The following is a 23995-nucleotide window of genomic DNA, read 5'->3' as shown; positions in this document are numbered from 1 at the left end:
CAGAGCCCTCAGCATCACCCCTGCCCCTTGGCGAGCTCCAGCCACACTCTGGCCTCCTTCAGTTTCCTCCTGACACTCGCTTCTCCTAGAAGGCGCCTCGCCCCTTCACTCGGTCGTGTCTGCCTTGACTTTTAGAGCTCAGCTCAAACAGGGCATGACACGACTAATAGCTCCACGAATGTTTTTTGAATTAACGTATGGGCAAACCTGATCACCCTTCTCTGTCTCCTTTATAATTTATTATACTGCTGAGTCAATCCTCAAAACACTATTACCTCTGTCCACAGTTTCCACTCTATTGTTGGCTAATTTTTTTACTCCATTATTTTTAAAATGATGGTAAAATTTACATAACATAAAATGTAACATTTTAACCATTTTTAAGTATACTCTTCAGTGGTGTTGAGTTGTGCATTCACACTGTTGTGCAACCCTTAACACCATCCGCCTCCAGGACTTCTCATCATCTCATGCTGAAAAAACCCTGAACCCCTCAAACAGTAACTCCCCAGTCCTCTCTCCCTCTAGCCCCTGGTACCCATTGTTCTACTTTCTGTCGGCTAGTTTTTTAATCTCTTGATTTGTTTAGTTAATTACTTGTGGTTTATTTGGGGGTTTTTTTGCTGTTTTATTTAAACAATTGCTGCTAAATTTTATTATTTACTAAGCATCAGGCTCTGTTGTAAGAGCTACATATATATTAACTAATTTAATCTTCACAATCATCCTATGGGGTAGATAGGTTTATTACCCCCATTTTAAAGATGATGAAATGAACACAAGAGTTTATTTAACTTGTAAAAGGTCACATAGCTGGTAAGTAGTGAGGCCGAGAGTCAAGGACAGGCAGTCTCCCTTCAAAGCCTATTCTTTCAACCAATATTAAGCTGCTTCTCAGATAGTTATTAGAAACAAATTTTAGTATTGATGTCAAGAGAGTCTCTAAATAATTTTTTTCCCAGATGGTAATAACTTACCAGCAAAAAAATTTTTACCTTATCAATACTTTATAATAACTACTTTATAATATATTCTAGTAGTATCTCATATTGCTATTCTGATATTCTTAAAGATTTACTTGTATGTTAATCAGCCAGTGAAATGAAGCTGGTCACTAACAGCTGGTTTACATAGTTAAACAGAATAAAAAATAACCTAGATTATAAAAGAAATTTTATCTAGCTACTCAAACTAGATACTTCGGGCTAGTTAGTGAAAAAAGCTTCATTAGCTTTTTCAATAACTAACCTCTCAAAGTCATAAGGCACCTTTATGAGGATATCAGAAAAGAGGTTTGCCTAATGGGACTAAGAATGGACAAGTCTTTAACACCATTCTTAAAAACTAGATCCTGCAAAAATAAAACCTTTGAAATTGGTCATACCTTAACAGGTACCATTATAAATAAAGCTTATCAAACCTGCAAGTTTTGAAGTGGAGTAACGGGTATTTGCTGCTGTTGCTGCTGGAAACAGGCAAGTTGGCTATATGGTGTTGACAGCTGACAAGCAGGTGGAAAGTCGTTCTTTACAACTGGAGTCCTGAAACTGGGAAAGATATTTTTTAAAATTTAAAACATTAAAGCTTTAAAAACAAGATTCTGACTCAGATTCTGTGTGGTGTATACACATTTAAATGTGTTACATCAAACAGAATCCAAGTCAGTTTTCCTAATACATCTGAATTATTTATTCTAGATAACACCATCAACAGAAATTTCATTTTGGGGGAGTTCTTTCTGAAAGTAATTTTTTGTCCCCAGACAAGAAATCCTTATTAAAATAAATAAGATGTCATTTAAAATATAGAGTTGGGATTATTTTATAAAATCTAGCCAAGGCAAATCTCAGCCTATGGCTGATCACAGATTTTATGAGTGCTTCTTAACAATAATGTTCTACACAGCCTCCTAGAAATATGTGAAAGCCAATTACATCAGAGGAGTTTGGCCTTTGAGCATAAAGCTGCTCAGCTCACATCTGTGCTTTGCTTGTCTTATTCACTGTTGTATTCTCAACACCAAGAATGGTGCTTGGCACAAAGGAATTCTACGAGTATTTGTTGACAATAAATAGTTTCACAAGAAATAACTATATTCCTAGTTTAGTTAGCTGTCATTCTTTAAAATATTCTAAGTATAATAAAATTAGGTAATATATAGCAAAATTGTATTAAGTAGGAAAGAGACTAGGTTATAAAACCCCAAGGCCAGTTCTAATTAAGATCAAAGATTACATTATGAAAATGAAAAGCAAAAGGCATCATGGACTTCAGTTATCCTCTAAGACATTAAAAATATAGCCACTAGTTATAGGATATGCCACATCCCTTTCTTTCTTTTCTCAGAAATGCCTTTGATGTGCTTTTCCATATCCCTTGTGTTTCCTGTCAACCAGCACTGACCAGCTTCTTCACTCATCCCTCACTGCCAGCCACTGCGGTCTTGAACACCACCAGAGCTATGTGAGCTGCGCCACCAAGAGAAACCATCACACTCCAATTAACACCTCATTCGCTATATAATGTATCCACACTTTACTCGCTCTAAGAATGCTAACCTTTAAAATCTCTCTCTCAATTACAGAGAGTTATCCATGTGGCAATGCATGATTATCAAGAAGTTTTGCATGCTTAGAGTATTTAAAGGTACTGCCTATAGGTAAGTATAAAAAGTACAGAGTATATATAGTAGGTACAGATTACAATATGACAGAGACTTTCATTACAATCCTTAAAAATATATTGTAGCCACCTTCCCCTCCTCTTTTACAGATGATAAAACTGATGCTGATTAAAATAATATGACTTTGGAAAGTCTTTAAAGTAAAAGAGCGGGACCCACCTCCAGATCTGTTTGGCCCCGAAGCCCATGTTATTTCTATTGTACCAAGCAAAGAACCAAAAGTAATTACCAGCTCATATAATCATCCAAGACACTGTTGCTGGGTGTCTTACAGATAGATTTTGGGTCAATCCATTTAGGTGTTGATATTGGTGGTGACTGCTTTGAAACCGAAAGGGCAGGTTGCTCAAAACTGGTTTGTTTCTGCTAGACCAAAATAAAAAACATCACGATTTCCGGTTTTTAAATGAGTCACCTGTTGAACAGTTTCACAAACATAACTTCTAAAAAGAAAATTAACATATGAATTACAAAAGCATGCTAAAATAGGTAGACGTATGTATTCCAGACTTTCAATAACTTTTTAGTACAGCTCTTTTACTCTAAATTTTGAAGCCTGTTATATTTTCCTCAAAGGGACTTCAAGTAGGGGGAATGTACATATAGCATTGTTTAACAAAACAAGATCTAATATCCTCTCCCATTAGGGCTACTATCACTAGCATTGAACTTTTACAATCTAAGTAAGTACTCTGTGCTTCAGAAAACTAGTCTTTCTTTAATCAGTAAAATCATTCCCTACTTTTATGTTTGGAGGGAAAATGACCAAATACTAATTATTTAGCAAAATTTGAAATGGCAAATACCTATCTAGTGTTCTTCTTTCTCCCTTGTAAAAGACATAGAGCTTGTAGAATTTATCTCATACAAATCCCAAAGCAATAAGGAACATCCTCTACAGTAGAGAGTGGCAAATTACAGCATGTAGGCTGATTCTGGCCTGCTGCTTGTTTTTGTAAACAAACTTTTATTGGAACACAGCAATGTCTATTTGTCTACATCTTGTCTATGGCTGTTTTCATGAGATAATGACAGAGTTCAATAGTTGCAACAGTGACCATCTGGCCTGCAAAGCTTACTAAGCTTTTGCAGAAAAAGCTTGCCAACTCCTGCAAACCACATTTTGCTTGAACGCTATTAGTGAGTGCTCATACCTCTATCTACTTCCATTTGGGGATAGCTTTAGCTGTTAGCAAGTATTCACAGACAGTTAGGTTAAATCAGCTTCTATATTATAATTTCAACCCACTGGGTCCACATTATGCTCTGGAGATCCACAATGGATAAATCTATACTATTTTCTGCATTTCAATCCTTTGAGTTTTGAAGATAGCTAACATGGCCACTGTATCTCTTTTCCTGGGTAAATTTTCCACTTCCTTTAAGATTTCCTCACATATATATCTGGATTAGTGGTCAGGATGGTACTGAGAATTTGTGATAGTAAGATTATTAAGCAAGGAAAGTGGAAAGGTTGTACTCATAGACCGGGATGTTTGCATTTGAGATTTTGGAGATCAGAATTGAGAATATAGGGATGGGTAGCTAAGGTGAAATTAAGAAAATGGGCATGAGGGAGGAAGAAGTTATGAATCTGGAGGCCAGGTGTAGGACTAGTGATACACAGGGGTGTAGAAGCTAACAAAAAGTGATGATAGATGTTGGGTTGAAGTTGAAAGAAGTGATCCAGAGCCTAATATTTTCAAAGAATGATGGGGAGTCACTAGGAGGTTCAGAGATGATGGCAACGAGCAAGACAGGAGAGCATATGCAGAAGGCAGGCGCCTCAAAAGGACAGGGTTTTTGCAAGAGAAGAAATGGTCTGGACATAGCTTCGGGGAGCTTGCAGAAAAGTGAGATGGGAGACAGAAGCAGTCTCCACTTGAGTGGGCACCTGGAGAAGTAGCAACCTCAAGAAACTGCCTCGTTTTTTCTTTTTTACCTAAGTGTACTATTCAGTGGTTTTTAATATATTCACAAGAGTATGCAATCACCACCACTATTTAATTATGGAACATTTTCATCATCCTAAGACGAAACTCCGTATTAGCAGTCACTCTCATTCCCCACTCCTCCTGGGCTCTGGCAACCCCTAATTTACTTTCTGTCTCTGTGGATTTGCCTATTCTAGACATTTCTTATAAAAGGGATCACAAAATATATGGCCTTTTGTGACAGGCTTCCATCATTTTAGCATGTTTTCAAGGTTCATCCATGCTGTAGCATTTATCAGTGCTTCATTACTTTTATTATTGAATAAAAAAATGAAATAATAAAATCAGAGTAACATATTTGCTTATTGACTCACCAGGTGGTAGATATTTGGGTTATTTCTACTTTTTTACAACTATGAATAATGCTGCCATGAACATTCATGTACAAGTTTTTGTGTGGATATATATTTTCAATTCCCTTGAGTATATACCTAGGAGTAGAATTGCTGGATCATATGGTAACTGTATGCTTAATCTTTTGAGGAACTACCATACCATTTTTTTTTTTTTAATTCATGACACTCTAATTTCAAATTAAGCACAATTAGTAATTATGATAGGTGCTTTACTTTTTAATATTTTCCCCCCAAAATTCTTAGTAATTAAATATGTTATAATGAGCACTATAATTGATACAATCATAAAAAATGCATGAATAAACATAAAATAACTAAGCGTACAAAGCAATTTTTATGAATAGCGAAACAATGCAAGTTGGTGGTTGATGAAGCAGTATATAAACACAAACCTGGAGGGCAACTCCAGGCAGAGGAAAACTAGACCTCACGTGCAACCAGGAATAAAAGGCAGAAAATTACTCGTAGGAAATCTCTTTTAAGAAGGCACATTTAGATTTTTTTCTTAAGTGTAAATTTTCTCAACTAAGCACCTCATAATAACTCTGGCAAGGTGATCACCATTTATTTAGGTCTCAGAATGGTCCTCTTCTGCCTTGACCCGAGAAGAAGCAGTGGAGGTAAGTTATACTGCTATGCCATACCATTTTCAAGTGACTGTACCATCCTACATTCTCACCAGCAGTGTATGAGGGTTCATTTATCCACATCTTCACCAACACTTATTACTGTCTCTTTTTAATTATAGCCATCTTGGTGCGTGTGAAATGGTGTCTCATTGCGGTTTTGATTTGCATTTCCCTAATGACAGATAAATAGTTTTAAGTCCCTTTACCATTCTATTGGTTTACAAGTTTTAAAAAGAAAAAAAGAGGAGATACTGTTTGTCCATGGTTCAACCTGTCAGGATTCTTGTCATCTAACATTTGTTACCTACTCCATTACTTAGATCAACAGTTCTCAAAGAGTGATCTAGAAATAGCAGAAAGAGAGGGGTTCCCAAGATCTTTTCTTGGAGTCTGAGAGGTTAAAACTATTTTCATAATCATACTAAGACATTATTTGCCTTTTTCACTTTCATTCTTTCATGAATATAAACTAGAGTTTTCCCAAGGCTAGAAGGCATGTGATAGTGAAATAGATTGAATGCAAAAGTGGATACAAGAAATCCAGTCTTCTGTTAAGCCAACCATTACAGAAATTGTAAAAATTGTAAAACAATATCACTCTCTTCACTGTAATTATTTTGTTTTGAAAAATACTTATTTTTCAGAAGGAACATAGCTCAACATAAAAAAATCCATGTATGACAAGCCCACAGCAGACATCATACTCAACGGTGAAAAGATGAAAGCTTTCCTCTAAAATCAGGAACAAGACAAGGATGCCCACTCTTCACACTGTTACTTAACATGGTATTGGAAGTCCTAGCCACAGCAATTAGACAAGAAACAGAAATAAAAGGTATCCAAATTGAAAAGGAAGAGGTAAAACTGTTACTATTTGCAGACATGATATTATATACAGAAAGCCCTAAAGACTCCACCAAAAAAACCTGTTAGAAACAATCCCATTAAAAACAATAAAATATCTAGGAACAAATTTAACCAAGTAAGTGAAACACTTGTATACTGAAAACTATAAGACACCAATGAAAGAAACTGAAGACACAAATAAATGGAAAGATATTCTGTGTTCATGGATTGGAAGAATATTGTTAAAATGACCATAACTACCCAAAGCAATCTACAGATTCAATGCAATCCCTATCAAAATTTCAGTGGCACTTCTCACAGAAATAGAACAACCCTAAAATTCATATGGAACCACAAAAGATCATGAATAGACAAAGCAACCTTGAGAAAGAAGAACAAAGCTGGAGGCATCACGCTCTCTGATTTCAAACCATATCACAAAGCTAAAGTATTCAAGACAGTATGACACTGTCATAAAAACAGACACACAGGTCAATGGTGTTGGGAAAACTGGACAGCCACATGCAAAAGAATGAAACTGGACTACTTTCTCATACCATACACAAAAATTATCTCAAAATGAATTAAAGACCTGAATATAAGACCTTAAAATATAAAAATTCTAGAAGAAAACATAGGTAGTAAGCTCCTTAACACAGGTCTTGGCAATGAATTTTTAGATCTGACACCTAAAGTAAAGACAAAAGCAAAAATAAACAAGTAGGACTACATGAAACTAAAAAGCTTCCGCACAGCAAAGGAAACCATCAACAGAATGAAAAGACAGTCCATGGAATGGGAAAAAATATTTGCAAACCACATATCCAATAAGAGGTTAATATCCAAAATACACAAGGAGGGGCTTCCCTGGTAGCACAGTGGTTAAGAATCCGCCTGCCAATGCAGGGCACATGGGTTCGACCCCTGGCCCAGGAAGATCCCACATGCCATGGAACAACTAAGCCCGTGCGCCACAACTACTGAGCCTGCACTCTAGAGCCTGTGTGCCACAACTACTGAGGCCCATGCGCCTAGAGCCCGTGCTCCGCCACAAGAGAAGCCACCGCAATGAGAAGCCCATGCACGGCAACAAAGAGTAGCCCCCGCTCGCCGCAACTAGAGAAAGCCTGTGCACAGCAACAAAGACCCAACACAGACAAAAAAAAAAAAAAAAAACACAGGGAACTCATTACAACTCAATACCAAAAATCAAATAACCAACTTATAAATGAACAGTGGCGCTGATTAGATACTTTTCCATAGAAGACATACAAATAAATAGTCAACAGGTATATGAAAAGATGCTCAACATCACTAATCATCAGGGAAATGCAAATCAAAATCACAATGAGATATCACCTCACACCTGTCGGAGTGCCTATTATCAAAAAGAGAAGAAATAAGAAGTGTTGACAAGGATGTGGAGAAAATAGAAGTCTTGTGCAGTGTTCGTGAAAATGTAAATAGAACTACCATATGACCTAGCAATTCTACTTCTGGGTATTTATCCAAAGAAAAGGAAAACACTAACTTGAAAAGATATCTGTACCCTCATGTTCATAGCAGCATTATTTACAATAGCCAAGAAATGGAAACAACCTAAATATCCATTGATGGCCGAATAGATAAAGAAAATACGGTACATATATACAATGGAATATTATTCAGCCATAAAAAGGTATGAAATCTTGCCATGTGTGACAACACCGATGGACCCTGAGGGCATTATACTAAGTGAAATAGCTAGAGAAAGACCAATACTGCATAGTATCACTTATATGTAAAATCTGGAGGGGAAAACAACAACAACAAAACACCAAGCTCACAGATAGTTTGGTGCTTGCTGGGGGCGGGGGTGGGTGGGTGGGAGCGGGGCTGGGGGAAGAGGGTCAAAAGGTACAAACTTCCAGTTACAAGATAAATAAGTCATGGGGATGTAATGAACAACGTGGTGACAATAGTTAATAATATTGAATTGCATATTTGAAAGTTGCCAAGTGAGTTGATCTTAAAAATTCTCATCACAAGAAAAAAAATTTGTAGCTATGTATGGTAATGAATATTAACTAGACTTATTGTGGTGATCATTTTGCAATAGAGTTGATCCTTGAACAACTGGGAGATTAGGGGCAGCAACCTCCCATGAAGTCAAAAATCCACATATAAACTTACAGTTGGCGCTATGTATCCACAGTTCCACATTCTCGGGATCAACCAACCAAAGATCATGTAGTACTAGAGTACATATTTATTGAAAAAAATCCATGCATAAGTGGACCCACACAGTTCAAACCCATGTTGTACAAGGGTCAACTGTATATACAAATATGCAAATATCGAATCATTATGTGGTACACCTAAAACTAATATAATGTTGTATATCAATTATACCTCAGTAAAACAAAATACTTATTTTTAAGTGTATCTACATTCACATGTAAAAAGTTTATTCTTGTTATTTTTAATAAATTAGTAAATATTTTTTAAATGTATTGGTTTTACTTTCTAATATAGCAAATACAGATAAACATAGCCTACGTAAACCAAAGCTCTTTTTTTCCCCCCTTTTTGGCCACGTCGCGCAGCTTGTGGGATCTTAGTTCCCCGACCAGGGATTGAACCTGGGCCCTCGGCAGTGAAAGTACGGAGTCCTAACCACTGGACCTCCAGGGAATTCCCCCAAAGCTCTTTAGGAACCTCGATAATTAAGAGTATAAAAGAAGGCACCAAAACCAAAATATTTGAGAACTGCTGAGTTAGAATACAACTGAAAAGTAATAATGACAAGAGTATGGCCGTGAACTACGTACAGGTATGGCTTTCTACGAGATCCTTGCTTCTGAAATGGACCCAAGCCACTGAGAATGATCGTTCAACCTGTTATGAATTCACATTATCTAGTCTACATTTTTCTATTTTATCCATGAGGACGACAATAGGAAATTGTCAAATGCTTGGTACAGCATGGCACTGGTTCAGCCATCTGCATATTGTTTTCTGGAAAAGGTAAGATAGTAAACATTTTCAGCTTTGCAGGCCAGGTGGTCTCTGTTGCGGTTACTCAGCTCTGCTGTTACAGTTCAAAAGCAAGCATAGACACTACGTAAATAAACGGGTACCGCTGTGTTTCAAGAAAATGTTGTTTACAGACAGGCTGGGAACTAGATTTGGCTCCTAGGCTGTAGTTTGCTGACCCCTGCACCAGTCTACCAGCATCCAAAAATACTATTGAAAACAGAAAAGAATTCAGCTTGACATATACTCTTACTAAACTAAACCTTTATTACTGATCATTGTTTTGTGAATTAAAAGCAAAAAAACAAAAAACCACACACTTGAGCAAGCTGCTCCACTAAATATGGTACACAAGAATTTAATAAAAGAAGAAAACATTTAACATGATCATCACATTATGAACAATAGCAATGCTACACTTGAAAAGGAAAGTTACCTCTGTATCAACTTTTGAGATTATCTCTGAAATCTGCCACTGATTTGAAGATGCAGCAGGATTCTGGTTTACACATTCTGACTTTCTCTTAGATGGCCATTGTTTCTGGTTACTTTCTGGAACCTTTGGTTCTTGATGTTCTTTAGTTTCTGAAATTGTATTTGTTGTTGTTGTCATTAAAAGGCAAGAATATTTGATAATAACAAAATAAACCTAAATGATAGAACATGTTACAAAACTGTATTAGCATTTTGCTCTTAAAAAAACAAAGAAACTAAAAACTTTAAGCCAGCTGCTGACAATTTGCTTTTAGCAAGTCAATTTTTCAAAGCTGCAACAGTCATCTTCCTAGGTTGTTACCTAGAGCTTTACCAAAGACCATTCTGAATTTAAATGCTTCTGGTCTTTACCAGAAAACAAGGAAATAAGTAAGTAAAAATTTAAAAACATGTATGTCTTACTAATAAAGAGAAGCTAGTTCACCACTTTTCATAGACCTCTAGCTTTTTAACAAAAATTTTACCTTAAACTAGCCTGTAATTTACTTTCCTAAGCGTCTGAACAAAAGAGCCTCAACAATAATATTGACTATTTTATGAATGTCAATATTCTGTCCCTATCATAACAGATGCAAAAATTCTAAACAAAATATTTGCAACTGATATACAAAAGATATAATAAATTATGACCAAGTTGTGTTTATTCCTAAATGCAAAGTTGCTTCAACACTTGAAAGTTAATTCAATTTGCCATAATAATAGAGGAGAAAAGTCTGTGGTCAACTCCAAAAATGCAGAAAAGGCATTTCATAAAATTCAATACCCAGTCACAAAAAAACTTTTAGTCTAGGTATAAAGCAAAACTCACTCTGTTTTGATATTTGATAAAGAATAGCTGTAAGACTCTAAGGCAATTATCACGCGAGGGTAAAATAATGAAAGTGGCTCTCTAAAATAAGGAGTGAACAGAAACGCCACCTATCATTCCTTCTATTCACCATTATGCTAGAGGTTATAAGTGCAATACAGCAAAGAAAAGAAATGAAAGTTAAAGGACTGGAAGGCAAAAAATGTTATATTATTTTCAAACAATATGAAAGAATTTATAGGAAAATATTAGAATTATTCAGTGACTTTAGCAATGTCACTGTAAATATGATCAATAGCTAAATATCAGTTATATTTTTATATACCAGCAACAAAGAAGTAGAGGATAAGTATTTTTTTAAAAAAAGATCCCATTCATTATCATATCAAAAAAAAAAATCAGATCTCTAAGTACATCTCTAGCAAAAGATAAGCAAAATCTCTACACAGAAAAGTATTTCTTCAATAATGTTTTAAAGATTACTTAAATGAATGATGGGATATGCCAGGTTAGTGGAGTAGAAAATTTATCTGTTAAGATGTCAACTTGTCCCACTAGATCTCAATCAAAATCCCATTAAAAACAAAAAAAAGGAACTCTGACAGATTCTAATATTTATATGGAAATCCAAAAGGCTTAGAATAACTAAAATAGCTTTGACAAAGAACAAAGGTGGAAGATTTACACTGACAGATATGAAGACTTACTGCAGTAATTACGTCAGTATTAGCACAAAGACACAAAGGACTATGGAACAGAGAAGAACCCAAAACCAGACATCAAACACAGACTCATCTAATTTAAAACAAATCACTGAGGGGAAAAAGGGTCTTTTCAATAAATGCTGCTGGATCTACTGGATATCCACATGGGGAGAAAAAAATGAATCCTGACACTTGATCTTAACTCTACACAAATATTAAATTCAAGTAGAATCTAACTCTAAATGTGAAACGTAAAATGATGTCGTCTGCAATATATGGAAAGGGCTTCTTCCCTGGTGGCTCGGTGGTTAGGAATCCGCCTGCCAACGCAGGGCACACGGGTTCGAGCCCTGGTCCAGGAAGATCCCACATGCCATGGAACAACTAAGCCCGTGCGCCACAACTACTGAGCCTGCACTCTAGAGCCCACGAGCCACAGCTACTGAAGCCCGTGCGCCACAATACTAAAGCCCGCACACCTAGAGCCCAAGCTCTGCAACAAGAGAAGCCACCGCAATGAGAAGCCCGCGCACCGCAACGGAGAGTAGCCCCCGCTCGCAGCAACTAGAGAAAGCCTGCCCGCAGCAATGAAGACCCAATGCAGCCAAAAATAAATAAATAAATTTATAAAAAAATAAATTAAATTAAATATATGGAAATCTTTATGATCTTGGAGGAGGAAAAGATTTGTTTAAAGGCACAGAAAACACTCACCACAAAGGAAAAGACTGATAAATTAAAATGCATGATAATTAAGAATTTCATCAAGTCTTCACCACATAACAGGAGAAGTTACTTGTAAAATATATACCCAACAAAGGAGCTGTATCTAGACCATATTAATGTCTCCTAAAATCCATGCGAGAAAGAAAGGAAACCCAACGGAAAAACTGGTGAGGCTTGAACAGGTACTTCACGAGAGGATAGCCCTATGGCGAATAAACACAAAAAGGCCTTCAGCATCGTTAGACATCAGGGAAATGCGAATTAAAACCACAGTGAGATATCACTTAGCAGAATCAGAATGCTTAACATTAAAGACCAACAATAAGAACTACTGGGAAGAATATGGAGCAAGAGCAACGTAAGTGCTGGTCAAACACAACACTTTGGAAAACCGTTCCGCACTATCGACGAGCTGAATACGTACAACAGCCTGTGACCCGACAACCCCACTCTGAATGCGCTCGATGGAAACGTGTGTGAAAGAAATGAGAGCATTAAATTGGGTGCCAGATCAGTACTATAAACAAGAAGTTTTGGTAAAGATGATTTTTCAATCATACCAGTTTGTAATAGGTGCCATGAAAATATAAAATATGAGTTTCCCCCAATTACTAGGAAGAGGAATCTACAGTTGGCCCTCCGTATCCGCAGGTTCCACAGGGCTGACTATACTACATCATTTTATATAAGGGACTTGAGCAACTGAGGATTTGGGCAGCCGAGGGGGGATCCTGGAAAAAACGCTGATGTTCCCAATCAAAATCATGGCATCCCAGTTTGCAGGGACTGAGGGCTTTCCTGTGACATGGGACTTTCCGGGCTAAAACCAGAAAAGTCCCAGCATTCCTCTTCAGTCCAATTAAAAGAAAAAATTACACCCAATCTGGCAACCTTTGTTTGGACAATGATATCCAATTCATGATCCCATTCAAAAATCTTTGATGGTACTCTGACATCTAAAAAAATAAAAAATTGAAGCCTGACATTCTAAGTCTAACTAGTCTTATCTCCCACTTCTATACTACCTGTGTTACAGTTTTCAGCGTAATTGACCATCTTTGTTCCTAGAATATTTTATTCTTTTGCTTACGTTATTCCCTCCATCTGAAATACTCTATCACTGCTATTTCTTCCTATTTAAATGCTAACAATTCTTCACGTTTCTTCTCCTCCACAAGCTATTTCCTTATTTCCCCTAAACCAAATTAGTTCCTCAGATTTCTCCTTCCACTGAATCCTCATAGCATTTTATTGATGTGGTTCTCATGGTACTCTATATTCTACCCAGCATTATATTTATCAGTAGATCTCCCACACTGGTTGGCAATCTCCTTGGGACCCTGTCTCATTCATGTATATATCCTTAGAACATTCACCATAGTACTCATACATTGGAAAAGCAAATGTATGACAAAGGAGGAAAGGGAGAATTATCATATAAATACAGCTTCTGTGTCCTTTCCAGAAAGTATCTGTCAAGCCAACTGAGAAAAATAACTCAGTGCCACTGTATTTTCCCTCCAATCTTCCTTTAATGCACCTTTTAGGCAAATAAACTTTCTTTGCTACAGAATTTAGTAGTTTTCATATAATCTATAAAATTTAACTGAAATACAAGATAAAGGGACAGAGTCATAGACTTACATGGCAATTGTTAGGTGGCTGGTCAACTTCCACAAGTACAAAGTGATTCTCTTAATTAAAGAAGTAGTCTGTTTTGTCACTCTTACCTTCTAATTTTGTTAGAAGACTTGATTCACTTTTATTCTTCAGGGTTACTGAATCAGTAACAAGTTCAGAACTCTTCTCATCTGACATCAGAGGTTCCTTGGAACGAATATTTTTAACAGACTACATAAAAAGAATAAGGTTTGATTTGATTTTATATAAAATAAAGTCTCATCAACAGAAGTAGTACTAATCTGTCTTAGTGTTCAATATACTAAAGTCTCACTATATGAAAAGACTGCTAGGAAAATTATCTATTATACTTACATGTGGACTCACAAACTGCCAGCAAAGATAACTTCTTGAATTACTGACTAGAGCAACGGGAATGGCCATAACCATAAAATTGGCCAATTTACTTTCAATAGACATATTAATCAAATGATAAAATACAGTCACTTAAAGAGAGAGGTTAGAAAATTTGAATCTAACATAAAACACACTTCATTATTTTGTTACTGTGATCATATTTTATCACCAAAAATAACAGCACTGGTCAAAATTAAGATTTGTATAAGTCTAAGAGAGTATTATTCTAAATCCAGAAAATAAACTTTTGACACAACTGTGCACTATTCTCTAAGATAGCTGTAAACTAGTTAAACTCATTATTTAAAAGCAAAGACCATGAAAGAGAGAGACGAATTACAAGGAATCGAAAATCAAAAAGACCTACATTGTGATGCCAGGGGTTTAACTCAACTACAGTAAGAATAGTATAACCCCTAAAAATCAGTGCACCAGGGATTAAAGCTGTTTCCTGTCTTTGAGGTTCACACATCTGCCATATCAGGATGCCAGGATTATCTAAGCCCTCACCTCTGCCCCATCACAAAGCCACTCCCTCATTTTTGTCTAAGATGCCCTGCCAGATCATATGATTAAACATACCAAGAAACAAAAGCTGGGGGGCATGGCTCGCCCCGCTATTCCCAAATCCAGGCCAACTAACCTGATAAAACACTATATATTAATTGCTACTTCAGAGTTACCCCAGGAGATCGCTGATCATTGCCCTACCACCTCAACCGAGGAGAAACAGTTTAGGACTTATGTGCCACTGCCCATCAGTGGTCCGACATCTCTTGGGGCTTCAGGAACACTGCTGGAGATACATAAATCATGGACTCCTTTCCGGGAAAAAGCTCCATGGGCCCTGGGTCAGGAACCCTTGCTTCATGGAAAGATTTAAAAATGGACATACCGTTAAATGTCTCAAGTCACTGGAATCATTTCCACTTGATTTACATCCAGAAACGACTGTATCTCGGCATTCTGATCCAGAGATCTGTCTGTTACCCATGAAACAAAACAATTGTAATGTTTAACCTGAAATCAATCATTTCAACGTATTATTTTTTCAATTTTAAAGTTGGCTTTTTAACAATATGTACACCTTTTAATTGGAAAAATCACTTGGAAAGATTTTTTTAAATAAATGTATGTATGTATGTATGTATTTATTTTTGGCTGTGTTGGGTCTTCATGGCCCATGTGCAGGCTTCAGTAGTTGTGGCACACGGGCTTACTTGCTCCGCGGCACGTGGGATCTTCCCGGACCAGGGCTCGAACCCGTGTCCCCTGCATTGGCAGGAGGATTCTTAACCACTGCGCCATCAGGGAAGTCCCCTGGAAAGATATTTTTAAAAATAACAAGATTCCAGTATAAACATGACTAAAGTGCTGGGCAGTGATAAAAGTGAGAGAGATGAGTAGTAAGCAGGTGGTTGCCTACCCTGTTATGTAATAAGTAACAGCTGGAGTCAAGGTATGAATGTGGGAAAGGATAAGGGAACAGCAGTATGTAGATCAAACTACACTTCAGGTTGCAAATAGCTTAAGGATAAGAACTAGGGTGTAGGCTCTCCTATGGGAGAGTGCCTAGCTCACAATCTATCAAAACAAGCACCAAGAAAATGGCTGGTTTGTTTCTGCTCTTATTTTTTTGAGTGGGAGAAAGTCTCCTTTTTTTCCTAAGCTAGCACTTGAAATGGAGATGACAAGAAAATAGTCATCTCATAAGATTTTGGAGCTTAACCTTGACATCCAAAATGCTCTTTAATATCAATGTTCAGTCAAGCCCTAATAAGAATTTAAGTATAGAAGACACCAGCTAAAAACAAACGGTTATATTTCTAAAGTTTACTTGCAAAATGATTTTCTAGAATCCAAGGAGCCTTTTCCATTAGAAATAATGTAATGAATAGTGGTTATAGTTAAAAATAGAGCAGAAAAATGAGGTCCCTTAGCTAAGCTGCAATACGAGATTCTCAGTTTTCAAGTTGAAGGAAAGAGACCACATTGGATGTGGTGAACAATACTTCATCTCTACCTACCCTGCCCCACTTCTTGAAGCCTTAGGCTCAGAAGCAAATGAGTGGGGACTTCCCTGGTGGGCCAGCGGTTAAGACTCCCTCCCAATGCAGGGGTTCAATCCCTGGTCAGGGAACTAAGATCCCACATACTGTAACTAAGCCTACACGCCACAACTACTGAGCTCATGCGCTGCGACTAGAGAAGCCTGCATGCCGCAATGAAGACCCAGCACAGACAAAATAAATAAATAAATTTTTTAAAAAAACCAAAAAAAAAAGACTAAGGGCCATGCTGACTGTAAAGTGAGGTGCACATGTAAAAAAAAAGAAGCAAGTGAGTGAATTAATCACCTCTCCCACTGACAGCTGCCCCTTTCCTTGAACGAGCTGCAAAAGAAATTGTTCCCAGACCTCCCTTCACCCCTATGGAGACTTCCATACCCACTAAAGAGAGTCTTACCAGAGAGGCTACCATAAGGGAGAAATGCTCAAACATCAAGAGTTTTTACCCCAGGGCTGTTTGCATAGTCTTTTAATCTTCATGTTGACTTAATATTTTTTCCTCTGTGTTTCCTAAATTTTTAATAGTTCCTTTAGTGAATATTTTTAATGAGTGCAAAAGCAAATTAAAGTCATATCTCCCACTCATTCCTCATACTAAGTAAAAATGTAATCATAATTACTTTTACATAGTAAAAGACTTTAAGATAATTCTGCCATCAATCTTCAAGTTTCGAAACCAAATTAAAAAATTAAAACTCAAACATACCTTTTAGTAAAAGGGGGTGCAACTGAAGCATCTGTCTTCTCATGGTAATCCGGGCTACTTAGAAGGTTAACTGGGACTCTTCCGAATGGGCATGACTAAAAATGTTTTGAAAGATTAAGTAACTAACTAGGAAATGAGTACAGACCTCACCACTACCATTTTAATCAGAGTTAAAAATAACTTACTCGCTTAGCTTTGTTTGTTTGTTTCAATGGATTTCGATGGCCTATCTCTGCATCTTGAGGGGGTATGTTCTCTCTAAACAAAAAGAAAATACTCCCGATTTTTAAAAGAATAATATTGACACACGCATTTTCATCAACTGTTAAACACTGTTATTGTAACATGAAAATATATACGCAGATGTATAAATAATATAAATGTAGGACGAGCATTTAAAAAATGGATTCAGTTTCCTTACCCATACAAAAACCTGGCTTTAGTCTGTGCTCTGGAATCACAACTGATGTTCCTATTTGGTAAATGTCCAAGTGTACTGGGGAATGGTTCTTGCACATTTGATACTGTAGATGCTGTAAACATTTGAAATCGTAATTAAATTTATAAAGACATAAGAAATACACAAAAAAGTAATCTCATAAATAAGAATGTTTTAAAAGTTAATGCATAGTAAATATTTGTCCCCAAATAAGATATGCAGACATGAAGATGTTATGGAGATAATTCTCTAACTATACTTCAAAACTATTCCATAATTCTATAACTGTTTACTCAGAGAAAAGACACATTCCTTATTTCTAATAGCAAAAAGTCATTCTCTTGCCTAGATCAAGTTTTTCTGTTTGTTTGTTTTTAACTGAAGTATAGTTGATTTACAATGCTGTAATAGTTTCTGGTGTACAGCAAAGTAATTTATATATATATATATATTCTTTTTCATATTCTTTTCCATTATTGTTTATTACAGGATATTGAAAACAGTTCCCTGTACTATACAGTGGGACCTTATTGTTTTAGATCAAGCTGTTTTTAATGTGTTACCAATTCAAGTTTGATTAGGGAAAAAAAAATTCCAACAAGAAAGTAATGACTTTGTTACTTCTAAAAGTCTTACCTCCTTTACATCTAAAACTTAATCTTAGATTTTGATCATTCTAAATAAATGATATTTTTCTATAAAATATTATCCTGAATCCTTTTTTGCAGGACAAAACACCACAGAAAAGTATTAGCACACACTAACATATTCACCTGATAAACTCTTCTTTTCTTCCTCTGAAAGCAGCTGCTTTTTTTGAAGGTTTAAATTCCGAATGGCAATTTCCAGCATTTCTACTGGTACTGCTCCACATTCCACAGCTTTATGAAGAAGTTGCTTGCTTTTTTTGAAATTACCTAACAAAGTAAAAAATAATCGTCATTTAAATGCAGCAACCTTAACTCCCCAGAGGCGTATTCATCAGGACCTAGGAAAAAAGTTTAAAAGTCTTAGGCAAAAATGTTTACTCCAAGGCTCACGCACGTTATTCATAAGGAAGTAAGCAATTTCTCACTTCTGATAACAAGTCATGTCAAACAGTTTACTTGTACAAGATGTTAACTGATGTAATTATGTATTGGTTTATTGCCACGGTCCATTTTCACAAGTAAAAGAAATGTTAGCAATGCAGTTACAAAATGGGGGCAGCAAAGGTCAACTCAAACAGTTAGAAACTTGAGAGAATTCAGTAAAAGGGAAAACTAAGCCTTAGCTGTTGCAAGAGTCTCAAGAGCATCAATCTGTTACAACGCAGCATAATAATTATCATCTATAATAACATTTAGTCATTAAGGTTGACATCTTTTGCTAAAGGGAATTCCCATCGAAAGGATTCATGTGAAAAAATGTAACAATAAAGATTAATCTTTAGCTACCAGACTTAGCTACACCACCCCCCAAATGCAAAATAACTGAGAAACTACCAAAATCACCTTTTGACTACAGATAAGTTACCAAACAAATTTTCTTTCAACTGCAAACTTACCCAATACATTTAGTTTAGAATTTCATTTATAAAGATTAAATGTATACATCATGTATGTTATGAAATGTGTTAGCATTTATGGGAGCCACTGGGCTATACTATGCACTTGGCACTTGGGTATAAAAATGGTTAAGAGTCAGCCTCTAGCCTCTCACAGTTTACAAATTTTAAGAACATAAACATATTTGATAGAGACTAAGACTACATTTATTCAGAGTACTGATATTTCATGTATTGAGCATTGCAGGATAGCAAAAGAAGAAAGAAAGGCTTAGACAGGAACTAGTAATTAGGGAGCTTACTAAGGTCATAGACTCCTTTGAGAATCTGATAAAAACTATGGAATGTCCTCCACCCCTACAAAAATACACATACACACCAAAAGCACATAGGACTTCGGGGATTCTGCATTTTTCCTGAAAGCCTATTCATCAATCTTGTTCAAAATAATCACAATTTGGACCTTGAGGTTACTACTACATCCCAGTGGTACCAATGAGGTTTATTTCTTATTTACAGATAATACAATTTGAGATTTTCAAAATTTGTATTCTAAAGTTATAAGTTTATAGGTGCTGTTGATAGGCCATAACACCTCAAAAATTTAAAAAAGTAGCATGAAGGAGAGATAGATGATCTTAAAGACCTGGCCAAACTCTAACAAGCAACGAGTCAATTCTCCCAGGCAGGAAAGGGATGATTTCTTTTTTAAGTCACCTGATAGTGCACAGGATAGATCAGAGAAGATGATTCAGATAACTAGGACTCAGAAATCATCTGAATAAGGAGAAGTTCAGGATCTGAGTTTATACAGTGCTTTTCTCCAACCTCGGTCCTGGCGAATACTCTCCAAGGAGTTAGTCCTGCTTTGGACATGACTACGAGGATTCTGGCTGAGCCAAAAAAAAAAAAAATGGTGATAATATGTGTATTACTGGTGGGAGATGGGATCAGGGTTGGAGCAGCAAGGAGGCAAATGGAAAAACAGGAAAGAAAACGTGGCCAGAGGGCCAACAGGATAGATCCAAAGGCCCCAGAAAATGAAAAGAGTAAAGGCTAATGGCCAGGCCAAAAATGTCTGAGGAAGAGACTGCCCTCGTTCTATCTAAAATGCCCAGACTAGGTAGAACCAAGTGAGCAAGAAATAAAAGCTTCTACAGCAGTTTACTTTTTTTTAATTGAACTACCAATTAATGCTACAATTATATTCTGATATATATTTTGGTGCTATGACACCATTGCACGTGAAAAACTTATCTAAGCTCTGGTTTAAATATCTTATATCCTCATCCCAGAAATACTCAGTAAAGAAGCCACTTTCCTTTAGATGTTTCCTGAATCTAATAGCACACACGTGATGTTCATGCTTATTTTCCTGGGTTACTCCTCACAAGTGGAAGGGCCCGTATGACAAATATTCTCCACATTTACACTTAGGTAGCATTCTTTCCCCATATTCTCATCTGACGTTTCACCTCATACTTCTATTTCATACACATGATTTAACATTCGAATGTAAGTTACGGTAGGAAGCTATCTTCTACTTAAAATTTGGACTTGACATTTTCAGATTACCTTGTGATAGTTCAAATTGTGCAAAAGATACATGCACGAAAGCAAATTTCTTGCAGTTTGCTCTGGCCATCTGAAAGTAGTCGCGTGCGTCATCTGGCTCTTGAATACTGAAATAAAGATTTCAGAGTCAAGTTTTAAGAAAAAGGACACATTTGCCTAAGTTTGATAACTCCTCATTCTATTTTCCAAAAGACACAGGATATTGTTCTTTTTTCTGTATGTAAATTTAAATGTTAATTTTTAAAATCTTTTTAGGCAGAGTCTAGAGTATGTAACTTTTGTGGAAATATGTACATAGTAAAGAAGGTTTACATTACTCACTTGTTAATTATAAACAAAAGGATTTCGTCAAAAAATATTAAATTTCTTACAAGTAATTCTGACAACATGTTTTCATTTTACCTTTTGGTGATGTAGTTATGTGTTATGTAATGTAGTTAGCTAAATGCAGTTAAAATGGTAATACTTACGCTTTTAATTCAGCAAATCTCACTTGAATTCTAGCAAAACTCTCATTTTGGCCATATTTATCTGGAGGAAGTGCTTCAATTGCTTGATTGTAACGACCAATCAATTTATTTAAAAGGGCATCATTTAAAGGGACACTGTTTTTCTCTAGTTTGAGCAACAAATTCAACCAGTCCTCTGGGTTGTTTGCCATCATCATAATTTGGTTAACAGTTCCCGAGTTATCTGAATAGGGGACAAAATATACCACAACAGAGGAAAGACATAAAACAAATGCCAAATTGCACTTTTCTTTCAAATTACAGTTAATCACTGATACTCTCAGTATGAACATATACAAACTCCCTAAAATACTTTTTTAAAACTTTAACAACTCATGCAAATATAAGCAAACTTGTTTACTGCATATATATTTTTATGACGGTATATTGTACTACAAAAAGCTATATATTTTGAAGGAAAAAAAACCCTGGAAATAAATGCTTATGAGGAGCTTTAGAAAACCATATGCAGTCTAAGAATATTGTATGCTGTAGCAGCATAATTCTATCTTAGCATCCTAACGATGCAAAGAAAACCCAAGCCTCTCTCACCACCACCAGTACCAACTTTCTTGGAAAATTCTTCATGTTTATTCATTAAAAATTTAGAAACTTACTGCTCTAGTCCTAACATAACCTTTACAACCTTATTGATCCAACATTATATCCATATTCCTCAAACTTAGTTTTAAACCGATCAAACAAAACCAGTTTACAAAAGATAAGCAACTGGTATGGTCATTTTCTTCTCCTCCAATTTACCCACATTTCTCCAAAATTTTCATGTTGTTAATTTATTTTTAACTTTCTTTAGTGTTACTAGTTGTCCTGTTCAGGATATTTTAGTCATTATTAAACATTATTAAATTTAGATTTCTCAGAGAAATTATCATTCTTTCCATTAGCTTCAGTTACCTTCAACAAGGGTTAAATATTTGCTTTTATAAACAAAATTACTGTTTCTCCTTTTTACTAAAACAAAACAAAACAAAACAGATTCATAACTTTGTTTTTACCCTTAAATTTAATCTGGTCTGATCTTAACTTCATTTTCAGTTTTACCTCCCATCGCCTTCCTAACAAGTTAGCCTTCAAGGCGTCTAAAAAACGGTCTTTGCAGATGTATTTCTCGTACCCCATTCTTCCTCTATTAAAACCTTAAAGCATCCTGTCTTATTGTGTTAGTATTCATTCGATGTCAAACATATATTACAATGTAGCATAGTAGATACTAAATTCTTCTCATCTAGAAACCACGGTTTTAATCTTCCTCAGTATTATGTCTTACATCCCAATTATCAATATATGTTAAGTATTCACAGTTTTGAGCAAGCTAAAGATTTTAAATAAGAACTTACCTACCTTGGCGTACAAGCTTTGTTACCACTGTTTAAATACACAAAGTGTGGTGATAGAATATCACCATATTAAGAATTTGCTTAACACCAAAATGATCAGTTTCTAAGTTGTTTCAAGTGAATATGACCTGCCATCATGACTAGTTATAGGTTCTTCCATTTGCTTTCAATCCCTCATCCATTTAATGGTTAGTACAGATACAACAAACTTACTTTTCAAAAAAACTCAACAATCTAAAATATAGTAAAGATTCGGCTTCTGAGCTAATACTTTTCATAAAACTAGGGCATTAAACTTTGGGCACTTTCATTCATTCATCATTCAATAAATATTTAAGTACCTACTACTTGCTAGGCACCATTCTTAGTTCTGCAGACATAACACAACAGATAAAAGCCACACCCTCAGAGAGCTCACTTTCTAGTGGAGGAGAGAGACAATAAACACATGAGTAAATGAGATATAAGGTGACTAGTGCTATAGAGAAAAATAATACAGGGAAAGGAAATAGGGGACACACACCCAACCCCACAGGTTGCTATTTTAAATAGGTGTGTTAGGGAAGCCCTCGATGAGATGACATTTGAACCAAGACTTGAAGGAGGTAAGAGTGGGCAGGTAGCTGGTGAGCGGTGTTCCAGGCAGAGAGCAAGAACAAAGGCACTGGGATAGGAGCTGGTCCAGCACACAGGAGGCATATAGCAAGGGAGCTGCCGTGGCTGGAACAGTGAGCAAGGGAGAATACGAAAGAAAGGCCAGGAGAGTAAGAGGAAGATTCTTCAAATCAAACACTGAGTGTTTAACCTTAAATCTGTACATCATTTTATTGAGACTGGTGAGGTTTTCTCAGTTTGCAGCAAAAAAAGGAATGGAAAAAAAATGGCATACCTATTGATGGCAGGCATATCAGCGGAAATGACAGCTGCCAATAATGGAAGAGTTACGAAAATTACCTCTGAGCACACTGTAATAAATGATGTTAAGTGTCCTTTTTTAAGAAAGTGGAAAATTGTGGGAATATTTCCACACACAAGGGTTAAGACATAAAATGTTTGTGCTCTAATTGGTAAGCATCAATTACTGAGAAAAGTACACCATGTGAACACCCAGTGGTTAACATTTCCTTCCTTTACCTCAGAGGTATTCAAAACAAGGGAACTCACCTGTAGTATCAGCAGAGACTTTATTCAAGCTTAGCTCATCAGTAAGGTCTTCGTTTTTAAATTTATTTTTAATATCTCTCACTTTGTTCATTATGGAATCAATTGTCAACTCTCTGCCACTTAAATCCTCAGCCTCCATTTCTAAGGAAAAAAAAAAAATCGAACTATTCAGAATTCTTATTTTTACTAGCATTAAAGAAAAAAATGTTGCAACTAGCCTTTTAGAACCCAGGAGACTAAAGTATTAATTATATGAATATCTCAACACAGATATTATCAGGGTGGTATTTGTGAAGCTATGTGCACAAAAACAACAGCATGTCTCTGTAATCTGCC

The 23995-nt window shown here is 36.1% G+C and overlaps 1 protein-coding gene across 8 annotated transcripts in view; it reads right to left on the bottom strand.

Annotated features, from left to right (window-relative positions):
• Positions 1–23995, bottom strand: part of TTK (TTK protein kinase) — an 88112-nt gene that overhangs the window by 17853 nt on the left and 46264 nt on the right. For 6 of the 8 annotated variants that reach the window (XR_014248287.1, XM_082405065.1, XM_082405064.1 and 3 more), the window contains 12 exons: positions 23660–23800; positions 21099–21321; positions 20629–20735; positions 18281–18424; positions 17490–17601; positions 17254–17326; positions 17069–17163; positions 15189–15276; positions 13987–14107; positions 9960–10108; positions 2913–3049; positions 1421–1547 (listed from right to left, as the gene is read on the bottom strand). Coding sequence is in view for 7 of the 8 variants with exons in the window: in XM_082405065.1 (XP_082261191.1) it covers positions 1421–1547; positions 2913–3049; positions 9960–10108; positions 13987–14107; positions 15189–15276; positions 17069–17163; positions 17254–17326; positions 17490–17601; positions 18281–18424; positions 20629–20735; positions 21099–21321; positions 23660–23800 (1517 nt within the window). In the remaining variant the exon portion in view is untranslated. The remainder of the gene's footprint in view (positions 1–1420; positions 1548–2912; positions 3050–9959; positions 10109–13986; positions 14108–15188; positions 15277–17068; positions 17164–17253; positions 17327–17489; positions 17602–18280; positions 18425–20628; positions 20736–21098; positions 21322–23659; positions 23801–23995) is intronic. The other 2 variants (XM_082405066.1, XM_082405069.1) reach the window with 1 other exon arrangement.

Source organism: Balaenoptera borealis (genome assembly GCF_965194805.1).
Source record: "Balaenoptera borealis genome assembly, chromosome: 9".
Classification (NCBI taxonomy): domain Eukaryota; kingdom Metazoa; phylum Chordata; class Mammalia; order Artiodactyla; family Balaenopteridae; genus Balaenoptera; species Balaenoptera borealis.
The sequence above is the reverse complement of the archived record's forward strand: the minus strand, read 5'-3'. Positions and strand labels throughout refer to the sequence as shown.